We start from the raw sequence: 24,658 nt of genomic DNA, 5'->3' as shown, positions 1-24,658 counted from the left end.
GTGTCAGTTTAAGCTAGAGATATCTGTTTTTTTGCGTGGGCTGCGTCTCAATCAACCACATCAGCCTATGTTGGACTTCCGCATCTGCGGTGGAAAGTGGCAGAGCTACAGCGCTGTTTGTCAGACCAGGACACCCAAAAATGTATATTCTCATGAAAACGTCTGTAGTGTCCGAACGGTTTGGCCTACTAACTAATACAACTCTACGGAAAGATGAGACTCTCACGAACACGATGGTGTTCTCCGTGTTGCTCTATGACCCCCACAAGTGTCTGAAGGTAACCCATACAAATGAATGGAAGTATGGAGGTAGTTTTCTGCCAACAAAAAAAGTGTTAAATATGTGTCCAAAAACAAAAATATTTCCTGAGCTTTCTTATCTCCTAGATATAGGACAAACACCTCAAAACCTTATTCCTTATGATTTCTTTTTTTACTGTATTTTTATAAATGTGTTATACAATGCATTTATATGTGCTAAAGTAGTAAAGGCCAAAGGCTTTGACTTTCAGAGATTACAAGGCACCTCTGACGTCACCTAAACAAGAGCAATGCATTTGTCTGTCAACACATTATGGATTGAATCCCAGACAGTTTCTGTCAGTGTTATTGGGGATTGTTTATGTCTATAGCAGTCCAACTGCTCAGTAATCAGGACATCAATTACACAACATTTCATTTCACAGACATTTCACAATTATGGTGACCTGATTCACCTATTCAAGGGCTTGATGACTAGTTGACAAGTTGAATCAGGTGTTAATAACTGTGGAATAGGTCAAATACATGGCTGTAGGTCCCCAAAGGAAAGGTTGGAAAACTCCTGGTTTGAAACTGTAGATAATTGCGAGTAAATGTAATTTAATAATTGTACGTTGAAATATGAGATATGAAAAGGGAAAATGGAGAGCAAGAAAGGGAGTGAGCTAAGAGTAGACGATTTTATTCCATTTCTAACCTCCCCGCCTTCTTTTGAGAGACACCCACAACCATATAATCAACTATTTCTACAGCTACAGTCACTGACAGCCATATCATAGCACTGAAAAAAGAACACATATTTTAAGATTTTTTAAAGTAAAACGGAAGATTTGACGATATTTGTATATTTATTATATAGCGTGACGTTTTACTTCAAGGAGATACAATGCATTTTACATTACAAAAGCGAAATAAGACGTGGAAACAAGCTATCAATTTGAGCATCGTGGGATTGGTGGTTTATATTATGGGTAAGTAGGCTACAACGGAAGCGCCTAATGTAACAGCGGATCGTAATTTGGAAAGATGAATGACAGAGCCGCAATTTTACTATCTTGGATCAAATGTGCACCGTTTCCTCGCGCGTTGTGTGTGTAAGTGTGAGTGTGTGTGTGTGTGTGTCTGTAAATTAGCGAAATTGAGATATTCCTGAAATGCTGTATGATTATGGTAGGCTACCTAATTAATTGACTGGTGGCTCACGAAATACGCCGCTTGCCATCACTGTAAATTACCAACTTCATCACCTCTAAGCCTAACACTTTCCCTCACCATTAGTAATTCGATCTAATACATCTGTAGGCTATGTCAACAGACTCAGTCAAGGAACCAAAACAGTAGGCTAAACGATGTGCGGTTGTTTTTAATCCAGAGATAAACGCAGTGAATCACAAAAAAAGCATCATTCGAGCGTCCCAACGCCTGATATATATCGAGGATAAACCGAAACAACGTGGGGATTTATTATCGGCCCGCTATCTACCTATAGCTTATTCAGAATGTGTAACAGTCGTGTATGTATCAGGGCTCAGGCAGGTCCAGTGATGCTCTCTCTACTGATGCAGGTGCGGAGTGGAGTGGATGGACGCAGACGCACGGACACCGCGTATCTCCATCATCTCGGCACTAGAGACGCATCGCTAGCAACATCGCCTTGCGTACAGGCTATTTGTAAACAGGCCATGAATCTGAAAGAAATTGTCGTTTCTCCTCAATTTAAATAAAGAACTCGTCATAGTGTTTGCTTTCTCACAATAGCGGGTCGAAGCGTGACTGGCACAGCACCGTCGGCTGGCTATGAGGAAGCCTATACTGAGTTTAGCGCATCTGGGTGGATACAATAATCTATTCACATTGCCTCACCAATGTAGGCTATATTTCCCGTTTATTCACATAGCCTACACTTTATTATTCGTATCCCAAAGAGCACTCAGGTAAAGATGGATAGTGAGAGCGCTGTTTTGTGCTAAGCAGAGGCCTGCTTGGCAACAGGCTAACGTTACTGGTGCGTAATGACAGCTCATGAGATGAATTTCCCGATCTGTAATTTTGATGCCATGACACCATTAAGCCTATGCAGTAGCCTAAACCTTTATTTTCCACATATGCATGTTAATATCTGTGTTATCATAATGTTGTAGGATATTACAAATAAAGGGTAGGTTAAAAATTTAGAAATATGTATTGGAAAAATAGCATTGCCATGCAGTGTCTATAGCCTAGCACTTTCAAACTGTTGTGATGATGCAACTGTATGTGTGTGTCATCTGGTTCACACTGTCTGGTCATTGTGCAGTGTGCAGCAGAAGAGATGACTAATACCACACCAGCCTCTGAAACCTTCACCATTTTAGAACAGTCATGTATTGTCATGCTGCTGCGCCTCCTAGACTTTTACACCAGAGGGAGACAGTGCCATGCAGATAGTCTACTTCGTAGACCAGCAGCTATGATTTCTAGCAGGCAATGCTGGCATGCTGAGCTCACATACAGCCTCTCATACTATTTGAAGGAGCAGTTGGTAATAGTAGACTTTTAGGAGCTCACAAATGCTATTTAACAACAGTATGGATGATTGATATAGAGGACTAGGCTACATTCGATGAAAACCGGGTGCTGACTAACAACCAACGGTATTTATGATGTCCATTCGGTATTGGGATCTTTGAGTGCACTTTTTAATTTCATCCACAAGGGGGCAGGCTATTCCACATCCACTGCCACTGTATAGCCCACACTGCAGTCTGTAGCCGACTGTTGCTATGCAGCAGTTTAGCTCAGAGCTGGCAGCATTCATTTCATGGGATATATCATCATTCTCATTCTCAGGATGGTGCCATAAGGCTGCTCCTTTTGAATGTGAGGAAGTAGAGAGTAGGAATAGCTGCTTCATCATGGAAGGGATACTGTAGGTTACATGATTAGATTGAGCTGTAAGGTACAGGCTACAGTGTGTAGTTTGTAATCCCATAGCCTGCATAATGACCTTGCCTGTCAGCAGGTTCACCTAATAATGTGTTATGTGACATATCAAAGACACATACCTCAGCCATCAAAAGACAGAGATCCAATACATTTGACCAGTCTTGAACACTGTTACCTCCTTAAAACCAAATGTAATAACATTATGACCACCATATTAAGGTCAGTCCCTCAATAATGTATTATACTACATTATCCTTCCCCCATTGCACTCACTAGTCATAGAGTATGCTGAGCCACTGCCCACAGCCAAACAAACACACACACACACACACACACACACACACACACACACACACACACACACACACACACACACACACACACACACACACACACACACACACACACACACACACACACACACATACTCACACTAAACACACACAGGACCAAGGACATTGGCAATCACCTTTATTCAAGGCTATGGATCACTGGGCAGCTAATGGGCCCAGAGGTCAACCACCTGGGTCGGCCTATCCATCAGCCAGTCAACACCTGCCCTGTCAGCAGGCAGCCTGGGTATGAACGCTGCTGGGTTGCAATCACCCACCTACAGGGTGAGAAATGGAATCGACATGGGGGTGAGGTGACATCTATGCCACTGGTAGAGAAGGAGACGACAGCTTCTGGTCCAAACCAGAGCCATGTGTTGTGCCATTGATGTTTCTGCATTATGATTCATTTACATAACACTTTAAAATTCTATGGCATCCATGTTAGACTTAACGCCCCATTACCTTACATGGGTAATATTTTAATAATGCTATGTAACTGAATGTCTAGAATTAGAACAATATTCAAAATTCTAAAAGTTGGCCCAACTCTCAAAATACATGGCTCTGGTCCAAACTAGTCTTGAACCAGGAGAAAGAGTACCAAGCCAGAACCGCAGTCTCAGTGGATTGCTGTTTGTTAGTTAGTGAGCTTTCCCAACACTGATCTACCACCTTAAGTCCTTTGCACACAAGTATGCTTGCACACGCACACACACGCACACACACAGACACACACACGCACACACACACAAACACACACATATTGAACCATTAAGTCTGGTCTTTGTATACACACTGCACAAACATTCTGCTGACAATGTCCTGTTAGCTAAGAAACCACAAGAAACTACAACGCCACTCTCCCCACAAAACACACTCAGAGATTAATAAAGGTGGTATGGTAGAAACTTAATAAAAGCTTTCATTCTCTTCCGTGCTATTAGTGTTTTGGCTAGTTTTACAGCTGCATCTGAAATGATAGGTGTAGTAGTACAGTATCGAATCTACACTCTTAGAAAGAAAGGTGCTATCTAGAACCTAAAAGGGTTAGTCGGCTGTCCCCATTGGAGAACCCTTTTAATAACCCTTTTTGGTTCTAGGTAGAACCCTTTTGGTTCCAGGTAGAACCCTTTTCGGTTCCATGTACAACCCTTTGCAAAGAGGGTTTTTACAGCAAAACCAAAAGGATTCTACCTGGATACAAAAAGGGTTCTACCTGGAACCAAAAAAGGTTCACCTATGGGGACAGCCTAATAACCCTTGCGGAACCCTTTTCTCTAAGAGTGTGGACTTTATCTTAGTATTGGCAATATGTGATGTTAACTGTAGAGAACAAATCATGATTGCCTGAATTTATCTTGGTGCAGTGTGTGTGTGTGTGTGTGTGCGTGCGTGCGCCTGTGTGTGTGCTTATGCATGCATAATGTGTTTATACTTTGCGTATGAGATGAGAGACAGAGTGCTTTATTTCGAGAATGGCATCTGAGGGAGAATGCAACTTTGTGCGTGCATGCATGTGTTGGTGCATGTGTGTGTGCGACCATGTTTATATACTGCCACACAGTAATCCAATGACATTTTAAAAGTAGTTTCTACAGCACTGCAGTGTGCCTTGTCTTTACCTTCTCTTGAGCCGCCGAAAAAAGCAGCTGAAAGAAAGAGAGAGGAGGAGGGATATATGGGGTGTGCTGAGGGAGGGAGAGGAGAGTAAGGGAGAGTGAAGAAGGATGGAGGGAGAGAGAGGGCGATACACTGCAGTATTTTCCTGCCTTGTAATAGCAGATCAAGTAGTGCAGCAAAAGCATTGGGTCACATGGGTGTTAAACACTATTTACATACTTTCTTTATTGGATGAGATAATGTAGCTCTCTCTCAGAATGCTACACATACTATAATATTATAGTTCAATATATGTGTGTATAGGCCTATAATTCTAGACAACGATGTTGGCATCATACATGTCAAGGTCAAATAGCCCTTACACAGCCTGGAGGTGTGTTGGGTCATTGTCCTGTTTAAAAAAAAAAGATAGTCCCACTAAGCGCAAACCAGATGGGATGGCATATCGCTGCAGAATTCTGTGGTAGCCATGCTTTTTAAGTTTGCATTGAATCCTAAATAAATCACTGACAGTGTCACCAGCAAAGCACCCCCACACCATCACACCTCCTCCTCCATGCTTCACGGAGGGAACCACACATACGGAGATCATCCATTCACCTACTATGCGTCTCACAAAGACACGGCGGTTAGAACCAAAAATCTCAAATTTGGACTCATCAGACCAAAGGACAGATTTCCACTGGTCTAATGTCCATTGCTCGTGTTTCTTGGCCAAAGCAAGCTCTTCTTCTTATTGGTGTCCTTTAGTAGTGGTTTCTTTTGCAGTAATTCGACCGTGAAGGCCTGATTAACGCAGTCTCCTCTGAACAGTTGATGTTGAGATGTGTCTGTTACTTGAACTCTGTAAAGCATTTATTTGGGCTGCAATTTCTGAGGCTGGTAACTCTAATGAAGTTATCCTCTGCAGCAGAGGTAACTCTGGGTCTTCCTTTCCTGTGGTCATCCTCATGAGAGCCAGTTTCATCATAGCGCTTGATGGTTTTTGCGACTGCAAGTTCTTGAAATTTTCCGTATTGACTGACCTTCATGTCTTCAAGTAATGATGAACTGTCGTTTCTCTTTGCTTATTTGAGCTTTTCTTGCCATAATATGGACTTGGTATTTTACCAAATAGGGCTGTCTTCTGTATACCACCCCTACCTTGTCACAACACAACTGATTGGCTCAAACACATTAAGAAGGAAATAAATTCCACAAATTAACTTTTAACAAGGCACACCTGTTAATTGAAATGCATTCCAGGTAAATACCTCATGAAGCTGGTTGAGAGAATGCCAAGAGTGTGCAAAGCTGTCATCAAGGGAAAGGGTGGCTACTTTGAAGAATCTCAAATATAAAATATATTTTGATTTGTTTAACACTTTTTTGGTTACTACATCATTCCATATGTGTTATTTCATAGTTTTGATATTTTCACTATTATTCGACAATGTAGAAAATAATAAAAAGAAAGAAAAACCCTGGAATGAGTAGGTGTGTCCAAAGTTTTGACTGGTACTGCATATTGAAGGATGTGATGGACATACTGTAAAGTAACCCCCTCCAGAATGTACTCACCCTATAGATGCACTAGATACAGTACATATGTAGGATATTAATTTGATCACTCTTTTGTTGCTGAGAACGTATAATGTATTTGAAGTTTAAAAAGGCTTCTAAAGTTTGTAATTTCCACTTTAAAATGACAGACTTGATTTCTAGCTCAAATTAAGTTCCTACATCTGTATATAGCTAAATGGGAATATACAAGGCCAAACCATGGGCTGGGAAGACATTCACGTAGCACCAGTGCATATTAGAGTGCATTGCTGAGTGCTGACTCTGCAAGTACACGTGTTGTGTGTGTGTGTGTGTGTGACGTACGGGTGTGCATATATTTTGCCAATGTGTGCATATATTTTGCCAATTCAGAGACTTGTCCCGAAGCCACTCCTCTGTTGTCGTGGCTGTGTGCTTAGGGTCGTTGTCCTGTTGGAAGGTGAACCTTCGCCCCAGTCTGACGTCCTGAGCGCTCTGGAGCAGGTTTTCATCAAGGATCTCTCTGTACTTTGCTCCATTCATCTTTCCCTCAATTCTGACTAGTCTCCCAGTCCCTGCCGCTGAAAAACATCCCCACAGCATGATGCTGCCACCACCATGCTTCACCATAAGGATGGTGCCAGCTTTCCTCCAGATGTGACGCTTGGCATTCAGGCCAAAGAGTTCAATCTTGGTTTCATCAGACCAGAGAATCTTGTTTCTCATGGTCTGAGAGTCTTTAGGTGCCTTTTGGCAAACTCCAAGCGGGCTTTCATGTGCCTTATACTGAGGAGTGGCTTCCGTTTGGCCACTCTACTATAAAGGCCTGATTGGTGGAGTGCTGCAGAGTTGGTTGTCCTTCTGGAAGGTTCTCCCATCTCCACAGAGGAACTCTGGAGCTCTCTCAGAGTGACCATCGGGTTCTTGGTCACCTCCCTGATCAAGTCCCTTCTCCCCCGATTGCCCAGTTTGGCAGGGTGGCCAGCTCTAGGAATAGTATTGGTGGTTCCATGCACTGTCGACTGTTGGAGCTTCTATAGACAGGTGTGTGCCTTTCCAAATCATGTCCAATCAATTGAATTTGCCACAGGTGAACTCCAATCAAGTTGCAGAAACATCTCAAGGATGATAATTGGAAACAGGATGCACCTGAGCTCAATTTCCAGTCTCATAGCAAACGGTCTGAATACTTATGTAAAGAAGGTATTTCTGTTTATTATTTTTTATTTAATCCATTTTAGAATGAGGCGATAACATAACAAAATGTGGAAAAAGTCTGAATACTTTCTGAATGCACTGCATGTGAGCATACAGTGTATCTGTATGTGTGTGGGATGTCAGCCTACAGTGAGGAAAAAAGTATTTGATCCCCTGCTGATTTTGTACGTTTGCCACCTGACAAAGAAATAATCAGTCTATAATTTTAATGGTAGGTTTAGTTGAACAGTGAGAGACAGAATAACAACAAAAGGAGAACTGGGTGAAAGTGTTGTGGTCAGATGAGACCAAAATGGAGCTATTTGGCATCAACTCAACTTGCCGTGTTTGGAGGAGGAGGAATGCTGCCTGTGACCCCAAGAACACCATCCCCACCATCAAACATGGAGGTGGAAACATTATGCTTTGGGGGTGTTTTTCTGCTAAGGGGACAGGACAACTTCACCACATCAAAGGGACAATGGACGGGGCCATGTACCGTCAAATCTTGGGTGAGAACCTCCTTCCCTCAGCCAGGGCATTGAAAATGGGTCGTGGGTGGGTATTCCAGCATGACAATGACCCAAAACACACGTCCAAGGCAACAAAGGAGTGGTTCAAGAAGAAGCACATTAAGGTCCTGGAGTGGCCTAGCCAGTCTCCAGACCTTAATCCCATAGAAAATCTGTGGAGGGAGCTGAAGGTTCGAGTTGCCAAACGTCAGCCTCTAAACCTTAATGACTTGGAGTAGATCTGCAAAGAGGAGTGGGACAAAATCCCACTTGAGATGTGTGCAAACCTGGTGGCCAACTACAAGAAACGTCTGACCTCTGATTGCCAACAAGGGTTTTGCCACCAAGTACTAAGTCATGTTTTGCAGAGGGGTCAAATACTTATTTCCCTCATTAAAATGCAAATCAATTTATAACATTTTTGACATGCGTTTTTCTAGATTTTGTTGTTGTTATTATGTCTCTCGCTGTTCAAATAAACCTACCATTAAAATTGTAGACTGATCATGTCTTTGTCAGTGGGCAAACGTACAAAATCAGCAGGGGATCAAATACTTTTTTCCCTTACTGTATTTGTCCCTCCCTGCCTCTCTCCTCTCTAAGCAGGTGCTGTACTGCAGTACTTCCAGAGGACACCTGATTCAGAGAGAGGAAGGGAGGGAAGGGAGGGAGAGAAGAGAGGGAGGAAGTGAGTGATCCGAGGGACAGGACACTAACTGCACCACTACAGCACACAAACAGAGAGAGAGAGAGAGAGAGAGAGAGAGAGAGAGAGAGAGAGAGAGAGAGAGAGAGAGAGAGAGAGAGAGAGAGAGAGAGAGAGAGAGAGAGAGAGAGAGAGAGAGAGAGAGAGAGAGAGAGAGAGAGAGAGAGAGAGAGAGAGAGAGAGAGAGAGAGAGAAATAGAGAGAAATAGAGAGAAATATAGAGAAATAGAGAGAGAGAGATATAGGAGGGTGTGAGTAGAGGGACTAGCTGCTGCAGAGACCCAGTACGATGAAGAGTGATTGCAGCAGCAGGGGTAACTTGTCCAGGAACACAAAACTCGACAGACTGCAGAGGGAACGAATGGTGCAGAGCCGATCAAACACACCCATCCCACCCCGGCCATCACGCACGTGCTTGCACTCACTAGCAGCCACACTCATCCCACTGAGGCACTCACAGAACACACACACACACAGGGCCGCCGTTATGAGCGGGTCTTAGGGGGCCTGGCCCATTCTACCGTACCTCCATGCCTGTCCAAATAAAACATTGAAATATTGATAATTTATTTGACCGAGATGTGCGCCGCAATGCAAATAGTTTGGGTAGCCATTTGATTAGCTTTTCAGGAGTCTCATGGCTTTGGGGTAGAAGCTGTTAAGAAGCCTTTTGGACCTAGACTTGGCACTCCGGTACCGCTTGCTGTGCATTAGCAGAGAGAACAGTCTATGACTAGGGTCGCTGGAGTCTTTAACAATTTGACAAAGCCTGGTATAGAGGTCCTGGATGGCAGGAAGCTTGGCCCAAGTGATGAACTGGGCCGTACGCATTACCCTCTGTAGTGCCTTGCGGTCGGAGGCCGAGCAGTCGCCATAGCAGGCAGTGATGCAACCAGTCAGGATGGTTTCGATGGTGCAGCTGTAGAACCTTTTGAGGATCTGAGGACCCATGCCAAATCTTTTCAGTCTCCTGAGGGGGAATAGGCTTTGTCGTGTCCTCTTCACGACTGTCTTGGTGTGTTTGGACCATGATAGTTTGTTGGCGATGTGGACACCAAGGAACTTGAAGCTCTCAACCTGCTCCACTACAGCCCTGTCGTTGAGAATGGGGGCGTGCTCGGTCCTCCTTTTCCTGTAGTCCACAATCATCTCCTTTTGTCTTGATCACGTTGAGGGAGAGGTTGTTATCCTGGCACCACATGGCCAGGTCTCTGACATCCTCCCTATAGGCTGTCTCATCGTTGTCGGTGATCAGGCCTATCACTGTTGTGTCTTTGGCAAACTTAATGATGGTGTTGGAGTCGTGCCTGGCCATGCAGTCATGGGTGAACAGGGAGTACAGGAGGGGACTGAGCACGCACCCCTGAGGGGCCCCTGTGTTGAGGACCAGCGTGGCAGATGTGTTGTTACCTACCCTTACCACCTGGGTATGGCCCGTCAGGAAGACCAGGATCCAGTTGCAGAGGGAGGTGTTTAGTCCCAGGGTCCTTAGCTTAGTGATGAGCTTTGAGGGCACTATGGTGTTGAACGCTGAGCTGTAGTCAATGAATAGCATTCTCACGTAGGTGTTCCTTTTGTCCAGGTGGAAAAGGGCAGTGTGGAGTGCAATAGAGATTGCATAATCTGTGGATCTGTTGGGACAGTATGCAAATTGGAGTGGGTCTAGGGTTTCTTGGATAATGGTGTTGATGTGAGCCATGACCAGCCTTTCAAAGCACATCATGCCTACAGACGTCAGTGCTACGGGTTTGTAGTAATTTAGGCAGGTTACCTTAGTTATCCTGGGCACAGGGACTATGGTGGTCTGCTTGAAACATGTTGGTATTACAGGCTCAGTCAGGGACAGGTTGAAAATGTCAGTGAAGACACTTGCCAGTTCGTCAGCGCAAGCTCGGAGTACACATCCTGGTAATCCGTCTGGCCCTGCGGCCTTGTGAATGTTGACCTGTTTAAAGGTCTTACTCACATCAGCTACGGAGAGCGTGATCACACAGTCGTCCGGAACAGCTGATGCTCTCATGCATGCTTCAGTGTTGCTTGCCTCGAAGCGAGCATAGAAGTAATTTAGCTCGTCTGGTAGGCTCGTGTCACTGGGCAGCTCGCGGCTGTGTTTCCCTTTGTAGTCTGTAATAGTTTGCAAGCCCTGCCACATCCGACGAGCATCGGAGCCGGTGTAGTATGATTCAATCTTAGTCCTGTGTTGATGCTTTGCCTTGTTTGATGGTTCGTCGGAGGGCATGGCGGGATTTTTTCTAAGTGTCCGGGTTAGAGTCCCGCTCCTTGAAAGTGGCAGCTCTACCCTTTAGCTCAGTGCGGATGTTGCCTGTAATCCATGGCTTCTGGTTGGGGTATGTAAGTACGGTCACTGTGGGGACGATGTCATCGATGCACTTATTGATGAAGCCAGTGACTGATGTGGTGTACTCCTCAATGCCATTGGAAGAATCCCGGAACATATTCCAGTCTGTGCTAGCAAAACAGTCCTGTAGCTTAGCATCTGCATCATCTTGACTACTTCGTTATTGACCGAGTCACTGGTGCTTCCTGCTTTAGTTTTTGCTTGTAAGCAGGAATCAGGAGGATAGAATTATGGTCAGATTTGCCAAAAGGAGGGCGAGGGAGAGCTTTGTACACGTCACTGTGTGTGGAGTAAAGGTGGTCTAGAGTTTTTTTTCTCCTCTGGTTGCACATTTAACATGCTGGTAGAAATTAAGTAAAATGAATTTAAGTTTCCCTTCATTAAAGTCCCCAGCCACTAGGAGCACCGCCTCTGGTTGAGCATTTTCCTGTTTGCTTATGGCCCTATACAGTTAATTTTGTGCGGTCTTAGTGCCAGCATCGGTTTGTGGTGGTAAATAGACAGCTACGAAATATATAGATGAAAACTCTTGGTAAATAGTGTGGTCTACAGCTTATCATGAGATACCCTACCTCAGGCGAGCAAAACCTAGAGACTTCCTTAATATTAGATTTCTAGCACCAGCTGTTGTTTACAAATATACACAGACCACCACCCCTTGTCTTACCGGAGGCCGCTGTTCTCTCTTGCCGATGCAGCGTAAACCCCGCCAGCTATATGTTATCCATGTCGTCGTTCAGCCACGACTTGGTGAAACATAAGATATTACCGTTTTTAATGTCCCGTTGGTAGGATATTTGTGATCGTAGCTCGTCTATTTTGTTATCCAATGATTGTACGTTGGCTAATAGGACTGATGGTAGAGGCAGATTACCCACTCGCCGTCGGATCCTTACAAGGCACCCCAACCTACGTCCCCGATATCTCTGTCTCTTTCTCCTGTGAATGACGGGGATTTGGGCCTTGTCTGGTGTCTGAAGTAAATCCTTCGCGTCCGACTCGTTAAATAATTTTTTTCCGGCCAGTACGAGGTGAGTAATCGCTGTCCTGATATATCTCTTTACGGTCATAAGAGACGGTGGCAGAAACATTATGTACAAAATAAGTTACAAATAATGCGAAAAAACACACACAATAGCGCAATCGGTTAGGAGCCGTAAAACGGCAGCCATCTCCTACGGCGCCATTACTTCATTCGGATGCTTTATCCTGTGAGAGAGTTTCAGCAGAGAGGAAGAGGTGAAGCGAGAGGTCTCACTCTCGCCAAAATCTGTCCAGAGTAAGCACAATGCGTTTCTATGGGCATATTATGCAGACCTAAGCTTGTCGCCTGCCTTCCCGCCTTTGGGACAACGACACCCATTGTTAGGGTGGAGACATGAGCATCTTGTCATTATATACAGATCTCTGGTTTCAGCCTCTTGCGAATTGGAAAGGAAAGTTGGTGGGTGCACAGTGCACTGTTAGGATGCGGGGCTTCCCTTAAAGTACATTTACGTTTTGCCAAAATTACATAATTACTCCTAAATGAAAACATTATAAATACTTCACCAGAGAGCATGACTTAGCCTAAAATAAATCTATGTGGATAGTTTCAAATCACAAGTGCGTAGGCCTATGCCTATTTGGGAAGCCTGCGATTTGGGTAGTGCACATGTTGCAATAAGTCTAGCTGATTGAGATGCGGCTATCAGTGAAAAGCATCTAAAATAGGTGTGAAGATAATGTGTCTTGAGTATGATTTAAAATGTTGCAACAGGAAGGAGGGGAGGGGTGTGTGGCGAAGATATGGCATGTCTCTCTCCAGAATGCATGCACTCAGCTCTCCAGAATGTCGCTCAGCTGTCTCCCGCCAATTCTTGCACATTCATTGTTTAATTCTGTGAATTGTTTGCCCTTTGATTGTTTCTTTTTTATCAGTTCCCCATTACATACTGTACCAGTCAACATTTTGGACATACCTACTCATACCAGGGTTTTTCTTAATTTTTTACTATTTTCTACATTGTAGAATAATAGCGAAGACATCAAAACTATGAAATAACACATATTTTGGTTACATACACTTTTTTGGTTACTACATGGTTGCATATGTGTTATTTCATAGTGTTGATGTCTTCACTATTATTCTACAATGTAGAAAATAGTAAAAATAAAGAAAAACCCTGGAATGAGTGGGTGTGTCCAAACTTTTGACTGGTACTGTATGTCACCAGTAGGCCTAGTAAATTTACTGTTAGTCCCCTGTCATTAGACTACATTAATTTATGTTAATGCATGTATTAATTACAGTAATTTACCTGGCCTGCTGTGTGCAAATGTAGGAAAATGCCCATTGGGCAATGTCTGATTTCTGATTGTCTTAACTCACCATGTCCACCACTAATAAGCTGATCTTCTCAGTAATTCTTTCTTCACCTCACATTGTATACAAAGTCAATTTTTATTATTTTTTTTACATCCATTGCAAATGATAGTTCCTCAGTATTTGAAATATCTTTCCAACACAAATGTGTGCACAAACAGGACGTCCCGTGAAAAAACATGCCCACCTATGGATATCAAAGGCCCACCCAACTGATTCGTTCTGGCAAAGGCCCTGCACACACACAACACACACAAACACACGCACACACACACACAAAGAAACAAACAGATGTGCAAGTGTTCACATGCCTAACTGATACTGTGCATTGTCATCATATGCAGTTCACAGACACAACGCTGTAGGCACACACAGGTATACAGCACAGTTTTGCCTCAATGCCTCAATGAGTTATGTATTCAGGACATTCAGTCAAACTCTTTTTCTGCAGCTTTAGCCAATACTCATGCATAAGCCATCGTCGCAATAAACGCCAACCCGCAAACAATGAATACCATTAGCAATACGAGTGGAACAATTACAGGGCAGAATTACCGGGCTGAATTCCTCTGTGCCTACAACTGAACCACCGATTCAACCACTCTGGCTGTTCAAAGTGTTGTCTAAGCATTCGTTCATTCGTTCCTTCAGTATGGTTCAGGGCACTTCAGAGGGAGTGCTGTACACGGTGTGTCAAGAGGTGCGTTAAGAGTAACCGGTGCAGGAGAGAGTCACTGTGTGCATACCGAGATGTTACTACAGTACGGTTGTGTACTGCGCAATTCCTCCCAGGTTGTGTGGATAGACACTACTGCTAAAGCAGTATCCTAATACTACTATCACCTTCAGCTGATGGTGGTTGCTTTACAGAGGATTTCACTGACCCAGAAAAAAATATATTTTGAAATACATAGCAGTTTGTTTAAGTGATGATCTCATACATACAGATGAAGTCGGAAGTTTACATACACCTTTAAACTTAGTTTTTCACAATTCCTGACATTTAATCCTAGTAAAAATGCCCTGTCTTAGGTCAGTTAGGATCACCACTTTATTTTAAGAATGTGAAATGTCAGAATAATAGTAGAGAGAATGATTTATTTCAGCTTTTATTTCTTTTATCACATTCCCAGTGGGTCAGAAGTTTACATACACTCAATTAGTGTTTGGTAGCATTGCCTTTAAATTGTTTAACTTGTGTCAAAAGTTTTGGGTAGCCTTCCACAAGCTTCCCACAATAAATTGGGTGAATTTTGGCCCATTCCTCCTGACAGAGCTGGTGTAACTGAGTCAGGTTTGTAGGCCTCCTTGCTCGCACACGCTTATTCAGTTCTGCCCACACATTTTCTATAGGATTGAGGTCAGGGCTATGTGATGGCCACTCCAATACCTTGACTTTGTTGTCCTTAAGACATTTTGCCACAACTTTGGAAGTATGCTTGGGGTCATTGTCCATTTGGAAGACCCATTTGCGACCAAGCTTTAACTTCCTGACTGATGTCTTGAGATGTTGCTTCAATATATCCACATAATTTTCCTTCCTCATGATGCCATATATTTTGTGAAGTGCCCCAGTCCCTCCTGCAGCAAAGCACCCCCACAGCATGATGCTGCCACCCCTGTGCTTCACGGTTGGGATGGTGTTCTTTGGCTTGCAAGGGACCCCCTTTTTCCTCCAAACATAACGATGGTCATTATGGCCAAACAGTTATATTTTTGTTTCATCAGACCAGAGGACATTTCTCCAAAAAGTACGATCTTTGTCCCCATGTGCAGTTGCAAACCGTTGTCTGGCTTTGTTATGGCGGTTTTGGAGCAGGGCTTCTTCCTTGCTGAGCGGCCTTTCAGGTTATGTCGATATAGGACTTGTGTTACTGTGGATATAGATACTTTTGTACCTGTTTCCTCCAGCATCTTTACAAGGTCCTTTGCTGTTGTTCTGGGATCGATTTGCACTTTTCGCAACCAAAGTACGTTCATCTCTAGGAGACAGAACGCGTCTCCTTCCTGAGCGGTATGACGGCTGCGTGGTACCATGGTGTTTATACTTGCGTACTATTGTTTGTACAGATGAACGTGGTACCTTCAGGCGTTTGGAAATTGCTCCCAAGGATGAACCAGACTTGTGGAGGTCTACACATTTTTTTCTGAGGTTTTGCCTGATTTCTTTTGATTTTCCCATGATGTCAAGCAAATAGGCACTGAGTTTGAAAGTAGGCCTTGAAATACATCCACAGGTACACCTCCAATTGACTCAAATGATGTCAATTAGCCTATCAGAAGATTCTAAAGCCATGACATCATTTTCTGGAATTTTCCAAGCTGTTTAAAGGCACAGTCAACTTAGTGTATGTAAACCTCTGACCCACTGGAATTGTGATACAGTGAATTATAAGTGAAATAATCTGTCTCTAAACAATTGTTGGAAAAATGACTTGTGTCATGCACAAAGTCCTAACCGACTTGCCAAAACTATAGTTTGTTAACAAGACATTTGTGGAGTGGTTGAAAAAGAAGTTTTAATGTCTCCAACCTAAGTGTATGTAAACTTCCGACTTCAACTGTATGATCTTTCTCGTGAATGAACTCATTCCTTCCTATAGAACAGTAAACAACAAAATCCATACTTCCATGTGTAGCAGATCTATGTGTTTCATAATGAATCCCCTCCATCCCCCCTCCCCCAGCCTGCCCTGCGTCTAGTATGGATGTCCTGGTCCATAACCAGATCAACGTCCTGAATGGCACCATGGTGAGGATCCAGTGCATCTTCACCTCCTGCTACAAGATGGATGTCAACAAGTTTGCCATGAACTGGACCTACCAGGAGAACACCAACGAGACTGAGGAGATGGTGAGAGACCAGACCGTGTGTCTGCCCTTGTATTGTGTCAATGCCAGGCCGATGCACAGTGTCCATTTTAGGACACCCTCAGCCTCAGATTGACTGAAGGAAGGTGAGGACTGACTCAAGGAGGGGTAAGGTGTAAGGCTAAAATGGACACCGTCCCCCTGACTCTGCTATGATATACAGTAACATGCATCTTCTTTTATTTTATTTTTTTAGATGTGTTTCATTTCATTTTATTTATTTAGCCAGTATAGTCTACAGATATAGGATCTTAATTTGACCAGTATTGTCTTAGCAAATTATTCCTGCCGCAACAGGATTTGAACGTTTAGTCCATTATGTTGCTTGATCAGTGGTTAGGCTATGAGCTGGACAAAAGTAGGCAACATGAAAAGTGCAATAATGTTAATATAACCGTGTGTTAGTGCAGGTTTTCAGTGAATGTATGCAAATCACGAAGCTCATCTGCATTTCCTGCAGTGCAGGAAAATTGTCAGCAACAAAAGAGTGATCAAATTAAGATCCTACATCTGTACTCAGTAACAGTTGCCACTGTTTTCCAGGGAGTCCTGGGTTCAATAAAAACTACATGTTTTCTGTCTATCTTTCTGCTAATCCCCCTCTTCCTCCTCTTCTCTCCTCCAGTTCATGACCTATAAGAAGGGGATGATGCCCCTGCGGACGGACCGGTTCAGTGACCGGGTGCAGTTTGTGGGTAACCTGGAAAAAAACGACTTGTCCATCACCCTCTCTGATGTCCAGCTGTCAGACGAGGGCATCTACAACTGCTACGTCCGCAACCCCCCTGACCGCATCCAGGGCCACGGAATCATCAGCATGTTTGTCGTCACAGAATGTAAGGGCAGGGGGCAAGGCAGGGAGAAATAAGAGGGACAGGGGGCAAGTTGCTTAGCAGTTGCTTGGCGAGCCTGAAAATACTTGATCTAAGTGATTGATAGTTGGTATTCAGCAGTCATAAAAGTATGCCTTATTTACTTTGAAGAACTACTAAAATTGTGATTTCGTCAGACCGCATAGGCAGAAGCTCTATAGAGATGAGATGATGACCTGGAATGAAATAATAAAGTCATCAAATCAAACAAATATTTTATTAAAGTAAAGTAATGTGAATAAATGATGGTTAATAAGTGAATAGCAGTAATGGGCAGTCACTACCATCATGGGACTTGTATTAATTGTTTTATTCTGTGTTGTTACAGCATTCGACCCACATAAAGCAAAGTGCATTTTATGTTTAAAAAATATATAGAAACCGAAAACTATGATACATTTTTTATAATAGAATCAAAACCGGACCGACCTCAAAAAGCACTAATCGCTCAGCACTAATCTGTGGTCAACTGGTCCATCCATCCACCCATACCAGCCCATCCCTGGCCTTGAGGCTTGTTTGCCAGCATGTCATTAATTAATGTGCCCTGGCCTTGCCATTCATCCATTTATCAATCCATTCACTCACCAATCCATCCCTCCATCCTTCAGTTCCTCATCTGGTTGTGTTTCTGTTCTCCATTAGTCTCAGTCTCAACCTTCCTTCAGCCCAGGACATGATGACACAACACTATACAGCTTTTTACTTATTGAAGGTCGTGCCAACCCAGCTCACCTCAGAATCATTGCCTCTCACAAATGCTGGTCTCACACATGCACACTTTTACACACACATGTATGCATGATTACACACATGCATTTACACACACACACACACACACACACACACACACACACACACACACACACACACACACATACATACATAAAAGTCAATTTCAGCATTGCTTTCCTGGTTTTTCGTATCCTCACACTGTGGTTTAATCAGCCCTTTGCCAACTATACACTCTATCTACAGAACTATCTCACCTGCTCTTCCCTCCTCCTCTCCCCCTCCACAGTGCCTCCCCCGCGGGACTCGACCATAGCGGTGGCGATCGGGGCGTCAGTCGGCGGTGCGCTGGCTCTGCTCATCCTGTCCATGGTGGTGGTGAAGTGTATACGGCGCCACAAGAAACAGGAGCTCATCTCTGACGAGCAGAAGATGGAAGAAGAGGGCAAGCTGGATGCAGAGGGGGGCACCGAGGAGGGAACCAAGTGAGAACCCCTCTTTGTTTTAACTTTCTCTTTCAGTCATCTCTTCTTCTTTACCCATCTTCCTCTGAACATCTACAGTTGAAGTCGTAAGTTTACATACACCTTAGCCAAATACATTTAAACTCAGTTTTTCACAATTCCTGACATTTAATCCTAGTAAAGATTCCCTGTCTTAGGTCAGTTAGGATCACCACTTTATTTTAAGAATGTGAAATGTCAGAATAATAGTGGGTCAGAAGTTTACATACACTCAATTCATATTTGGTAGCATTGCCTTTAAATTGTTTAACTTGGGTCAAACGTTTCAGGTAGCCTTCCACAAGCTTCCCACAATAAGTTGGGTGAATTTTGGCCCATTCCTCCTGACAGAGCTGGTGTAACTGAGTCAGGTTTGTAGGCCTCCTTGCTCGCACACGCTTTTTCAGTTCTGCCCACACATTTTCTATAGGATTGAGGTCAGGGCTTTGTGATGGCCACTCCAATACCTTGACTTTGTTGTCCTTAAGACATTTTGCCACAACTTTGGAAGTATGCTTGGGGTCATTGTCCATTTGGAAGACCTATTTGCGACCAAGTTTTAATTTCCTGACTGATGTCTTGAGATGTTGCTTCAATATATCCACATAATTTTCCTTCCTCATGATGCCATCTATTTTGTGAAGTGCACCAGTCCCTCCTGCAGCAAAGCACACCCACAGCATGATGCTGCCACCCCCGTGCTTCACGGTTGGGATGGTGTTCTTTGGCTTGCAAGGTACCCCCTTTTTCCTCCAAACATAACGATGGTCATTATGGCCTAACAGTTATATTTTTGTTTCATCAGACCAGAGGATATTTCTCCAAAAAGTATGATATTTGTCCCCATGTGCAGTTGCAAACCGTAGTCTGGCTTTTTTATGGAGGTTTTGGAGCAGTGGCTTCTTCCTTGCTGAGCAGCCTTTCAGGTTATGGCAATATAGGACTCGTTTTACTGTGGATATAGATACTTTTGTACCTGTTTCCTCCAGCATCTTCACAAGGTCCTTTGCTGTTGTTCTGGGATTGATTTGCACTTTTCGCACCAAAGTACGTTCATCTCTAGGAAACAGAACGTGTCTCCTTCCTGAGCGGTATGACGGCTGCGTGGGCCCATGGTGTTTATATTTGCGTACTATTGTTTGTACAATTGCTCCCAAGGATGAACCAGACTTGTGGATGTCTACAATTATTTTTCTGAATTCTTGGCTGATTTCTTTTGTTTTTCTCATGATGTCAAGCAAAGAGGCACTGAGTTTGAAGGTAGGCCTTGAAATACATCCACATGTATACCTCCAATTGACTCAAATGATGTCAATTAGCCTTTAAGAAGCTTCTAAAGCCATGGCATCATTTTCTGGAATGTTCCAAGCTGTTTAAAGGCACAGTCAACTTAGTGTACGTAAACCTCTGACCCACTGGAATTGTGATACAGTGAATTATAAGTCTGTAAACAATTGTTGGAAAAATGACTTGTGTCATGCACAAAGTAGATGTCCTAACCGAGTTGCCAAATCTATAGTTTGTTAACAAGACATTTGTGGAGTGGTTGAAAAACAAGTTTTAATGACTCCAACCTAAGTGTATGTAAACTTCCAACTTCAACTGTATCTCTTCCTCGATACCTCTACAGATGTAGGATCTTAATTTGAGCCATTTTGCTACAGCAGGAAAATAATCCTGCAGCAACAGAAAATGTGAATTATTATGTGTATTATAATTAATGGAAATTGTTCTGGGATTTTACACGTTTTTAAGGGAAAGTCAAGTCTGAAATTCCTCTAAGTGGAATTTGCAAACTTCAGAAACCTTTTTAAACCTCAAATACAGTACAAGTGTAACATGTCCTGCAACAGGGTGATCATATTAAGATCCTACATCTGTATATTGCTTTACTCTGACTCTTTCTAAAAGTTGGGAAATGATAATAATGTGTCACCTGATTTAGGCTATCCTCCTTCTCTTTCTTTTCTCTTTGCTGCTTGTCCTCTCTCTCTCTCTCTCTCTCTCTCTCTCTCTCTCTCTCTCTCTCTCTCTCTCTCTCTCTCTCTCTCTCTCTCTCTCTCTCTCCTTCTGTCATCTACTTGAGGCAATGCTCTTGAGTCTTAAAATCTACTTCAATTATATTTATCTTTCAACTGTACATAGTATGTGCACTGACGGGGTGGTCCATCATTTATACCACAACATGTTGGAATAACCCCAGAAACTTCACAAAATATAGATGTTATGGAAACACATTCCAGAAATATGTCCGGTGTAAAGCATAAGTGGAGTCATACATTTCTCTTAAAACCACCCTGAACAAAGCTGACAAGTATCCCTCTTCCCTTCTTTTATTCTTCTTGTTTTATTTGCATGTATGTTGAATGTGTGTTCCTGCGGGTATGTGTGTTTGCATTTAAATGTGTGTTCTTGTGTGTGTGTGCGTGAATGTGTATGTGTGTGTTTGTTTGTTTGTGGATATTGCCATGAGCCAGGCAGCTATAACCGGCCTGCATGGTCCTGGAGGCCCAACGTTCGCTGGAGCCCCACTCCCTCCCTCACACTGGTAACAATCTGTGATTGGTGTTTTGTGCTGGTCATGTGACCCCAGTTAGCCAAGAAGAAGTGGCCACTTATGGCCTTCTTCCTTCTTCCCCAAACCTTTCTGTTCATCCCTCTCTCTCGTTACCAAGGTGATGGGAACTTCAAATTCTGTTTGATATTTAACTATGAGGCTCTGTCCTGACAATCTCAAAATAATAGTCTGTCCCTGGCTCATTTCCCGTATGACCACTGATGTGAAAGGACAATAGATTAAATCAATGTGCTGTCATCTCATGTATCAGTGGTCATGAAGGACAGGAGACATGGAAAGGACTGTTGAGACAGTCTCACTCTCAACCTCTGTCCTGATCTCATCCAATAGAATGGTCAATCCTATCCTGCCTTTCCCCCTCTGGTCTGCTCTCCCTTCTACCTTCAACCTCTTTTCTACCTGATCGTCTCTCTTCCAGGACTTAGATCTGATCAGTTCTGATTCTGAATGCCTGTAGGGCTCAATCCTAACTTCAGATACAAACACAGAACTTGTCTGCACAAATATGTTGTCTAACATGATTCATGGGGAAGGAAAGTGTACATGTGCTCACTGTATCTCAAGTTAGATTTTGTCCATTAGTTTGCACCTGTGTGTTTGTTTGACCTGACACATGGCTGTAGACTCCACCGTGCAAGGTTCCAGGATGAATTTGGGTCGCACTTTATTTGGATAGTCCGGATTTTCATGGTCTTACTATCAACAAACTATATGTTGATAAGCAACTGCTTGCTAAGGTTACGGTTAGGGTTAGGGTTAGGTTTAGGTTTAGAATACGGGTAAGGGGTTAAGTTTAGGGTTAAGATAAGAGTTAGGTTAGGGTTAGAGATAGGGTTAGGGTTAGTAGATACAGTTGAAGTCGGAAGTTTACATACAGTTAAGTTGGAGACATTAAAACTCGTTTTTCAACCACTCCGCAAATTTCTTGTTAACAAACTATAGTTTTGGCAAGTCGGTAAGGACATCTACTTTGTGCATGACACAAGTAATTTTTCCAACATTTGTTTACAGACAGATTATTTCACTTATAATTCACTGTATCACAATTCCAGTGGGTCAGAAGTTTACATACACGAAAATTCCAGAAAATGATGTCATGGCTTTAGAAGCTTCTGATAGGCTAATTGACATCATTTGAGTCAATTGGAGGTGTACCTGTGGATGTATTTCAAGGCCTACCTTCAAACTCAGTGCCTCTTTGCTTGACATCATGGGAAAATCAAAAGAAATCAGCCAAGACCTCAGAAACAAAATTGGAGACCTCCACAATTGTAGACCTGTCCTGATGAAACAAAAATAGAACTGTTTGGCACTAATGACCATCGTTATGTTTGGAGGAAAAAGGGGGTTGCTTGCTAGCCGAAGAACATCATCCCAACCGTGAAGCACGGGGGTGGCAGCATCATGATGTGGGGGTGCTTTGCTGCAGGAGGGACTGGTGCACTTCACAAAATAGATGGCATCATGAGGAAGGAAAATTATGTGGATATATTGAAGCAACATCTCAAGACCTCAGTCAGGAAGTTAAAGCTTGGTCGCAAATGGGTCTTCCAAATGGACAATGACCCCAAGGATACTTCCAAAGTTGTGGAAAAATTTCTTAAGGACAACAAAGTCAAAGTATTGGAGTGGCCATCACAAAGCCTTGACCTCAATCCTATAGAAAATGTGTGGGCAGAACTGAAAAAGTGTGTGCGAGCAAGGAGGCCTACAAACCTGACACAGTTACACCAGCTCTGTCAGGAGGAATGGGCCAAAATTCACTCAACTTATTGTGGGAAGCTTGTGGAAGGCTACCCGAAATGTTTGACCCAAGTTAAACCATTTTAAAGGCAATGCTACCAAATACTAATTGAGTGTATGAAACTTCTGACCCACTGGGAATGTGATGAAAGAAATAAAAGCTGAAATAAATCATTCTCTCTACTATTATTCTGACATTTCACATTCTTAAAATAAAGTAGTGATCCTAACTGACCTAAGACATGGAATTTTTACTACGATTAAATGTCAGGAATTGTGAAAAACTGAGTTTAAATGTATTTGGCTAAGGTGTATGTGAACTTCTGACTTCAACTGTAGTTGAAATGTTACTGATAGTCTGTAGATAGACTATAGAGCATCTAGAAAGGGACTATGAAAATGTGATGTGTCATAGCTTTTTTTGGAAGCTATAGCAGTCTACAGCCATGTCTCAGGGCAATGTGTTTGTGTGTTTTTACTAGGTTTTCAGTTACTAGTAACTAACATATTTTCCACACTAACTCTATAAGAGATCAACCCCTGCCTGTTTCTGCACAGTAGCTATTGCTGTGTTTGCATTGTGGTACTAGCCAATGTGGTGTGGTGATGGGTGTGTGGTGCAGTCTGTGTTTGATGTATGGAATTGTACAAGTTAATACATGTCCCAACATTTCCCCCTGATCCTACAGTGGTATATAAATACTGTACAACAACAATAGCATGGAAATCAGCTTAAAAACAAGTCAGGTTGGCAAGACAACCAGTGTCTACTTTAGGAAGCACTGACCTAGATGTTTAAACTATCTTGTCTTCTACTCTCATGTGACTTTCACATCTCTTTAGTGTGTTGGTATTGGGGTGCTGTTTCCTTGTTTTTGTTCAATAGGTGGATTTGATGTACTATATGTACTGTATCGCTGAGCTCATGTATATCTCTGCTCTCTTTCCCTGCCTCTCTGTTTCCGATTAACCATAACCTTCAGAAAAGCATTCCTGCCTGAAGATGTATAGTGACCCTTGCTTGAATCCTCGTCCAGCATCTGCCTCACCCCACGCCGCCTCCCTCTTGTCCAGCCAAACAAGATTGCAGTTATGGGAAGCCCCAGCCACCAGCCACGCCACCCATGCCACCCCTGCCTCTATCTTCAGTCAGCCATCTTAGCTCCTCTCTTCTTTGACGGGAAGCCACAAAAGGTGGAGGAGACTAGTGGACGGTAGCCTCCAAACGACATTCCTCTTTCCCCTTTTTCTCGCTTCTAGTCTCTCTAAATATACAGATGTAGGATTTTAATTTGAACACCCTGTTGCAGGATAAATGTGTACTGTATTTGAGGTTTAAAAAGGCTTCTGAAGTTTTCCCTTACAAAAAATTTATAAACTCTTAGAAAAATATCAATTAATTATAATCCACATAATAATTCACATTTCCTGTTGCTGCAGGATTATTTTCCTGCTGTAGCAAACTGGCTCAAATTAAAATCCTACATCTGTAGAGTAAATGGATGAATTGACATCCGTGATTACTGGGAAAGATCCTGCTCTCTCTCTCTCTCTCTCT

The 24,658-nt window shown here is 43.0% G+C and overlaps 1 protein-coding gene across 2 annotated transcripts; it reads left to right on the top strand.

Moving 5' to 3' along the window:
* The first annotated feature begins 1,011 nt into the window (after positions 1-1,011).
* LOC121562258 (sodium channel subunit beta-2) lies at positions 1,012-24,439 on the top strand. 2 transcript variants are annotated; one of them, XR_005999471.1, is made up of 6 exons: positions 1,012-1,232; positions 16,489-16,655; positions 17,298-17,508; positions 18,566-18,761; positions 21,257-21,327; positions 24,084-24,439. XR_005999471.1 is itself a non-coding variant. In XM_041874581.1 (5 exons), the coding sequence occupies exons 1-5, from the start codon at positions 1,148-1,150 to the stop codon at positions 24,109-24,111; spliced, it is 687 nt and encodes a 228-aa protein (XP_041730515.1). In that variant the 5' UTR covers positions 1,012-1,147; the 3' UTR covers positions 24,112-24,439. The 2 variants fall into 2 exon arrangements, 1 of the variants encoding a protein (XP_041730515.1); XM_041874581.1 differs by lacking the exon at positions 21,257-21,327.
* Positions 24,440-24,658: the final 219 nt, after the last annotated feature.

The sequence above is a fragment of the Coregonus clupeaformis genome, chromosome 5 (genome assembly GCF_020615455.1).
Source record: "Coregonus clupeaformis isolate EN_2021a chromosome 5, ASM2061545v1, whole genome shotgun sequence".
Classification (NCBI taxonomy): Eukaryota; Metazoa; Chordata; class Actinopteri; order Salmoniformes; family Salmonidae; genus Coregonus; species Coregonus clupeaformis.
Note: the sequence above shows the minus strand (reverse complement) of the source record. Positions and strands in the feature narration are given on the sequence as shown.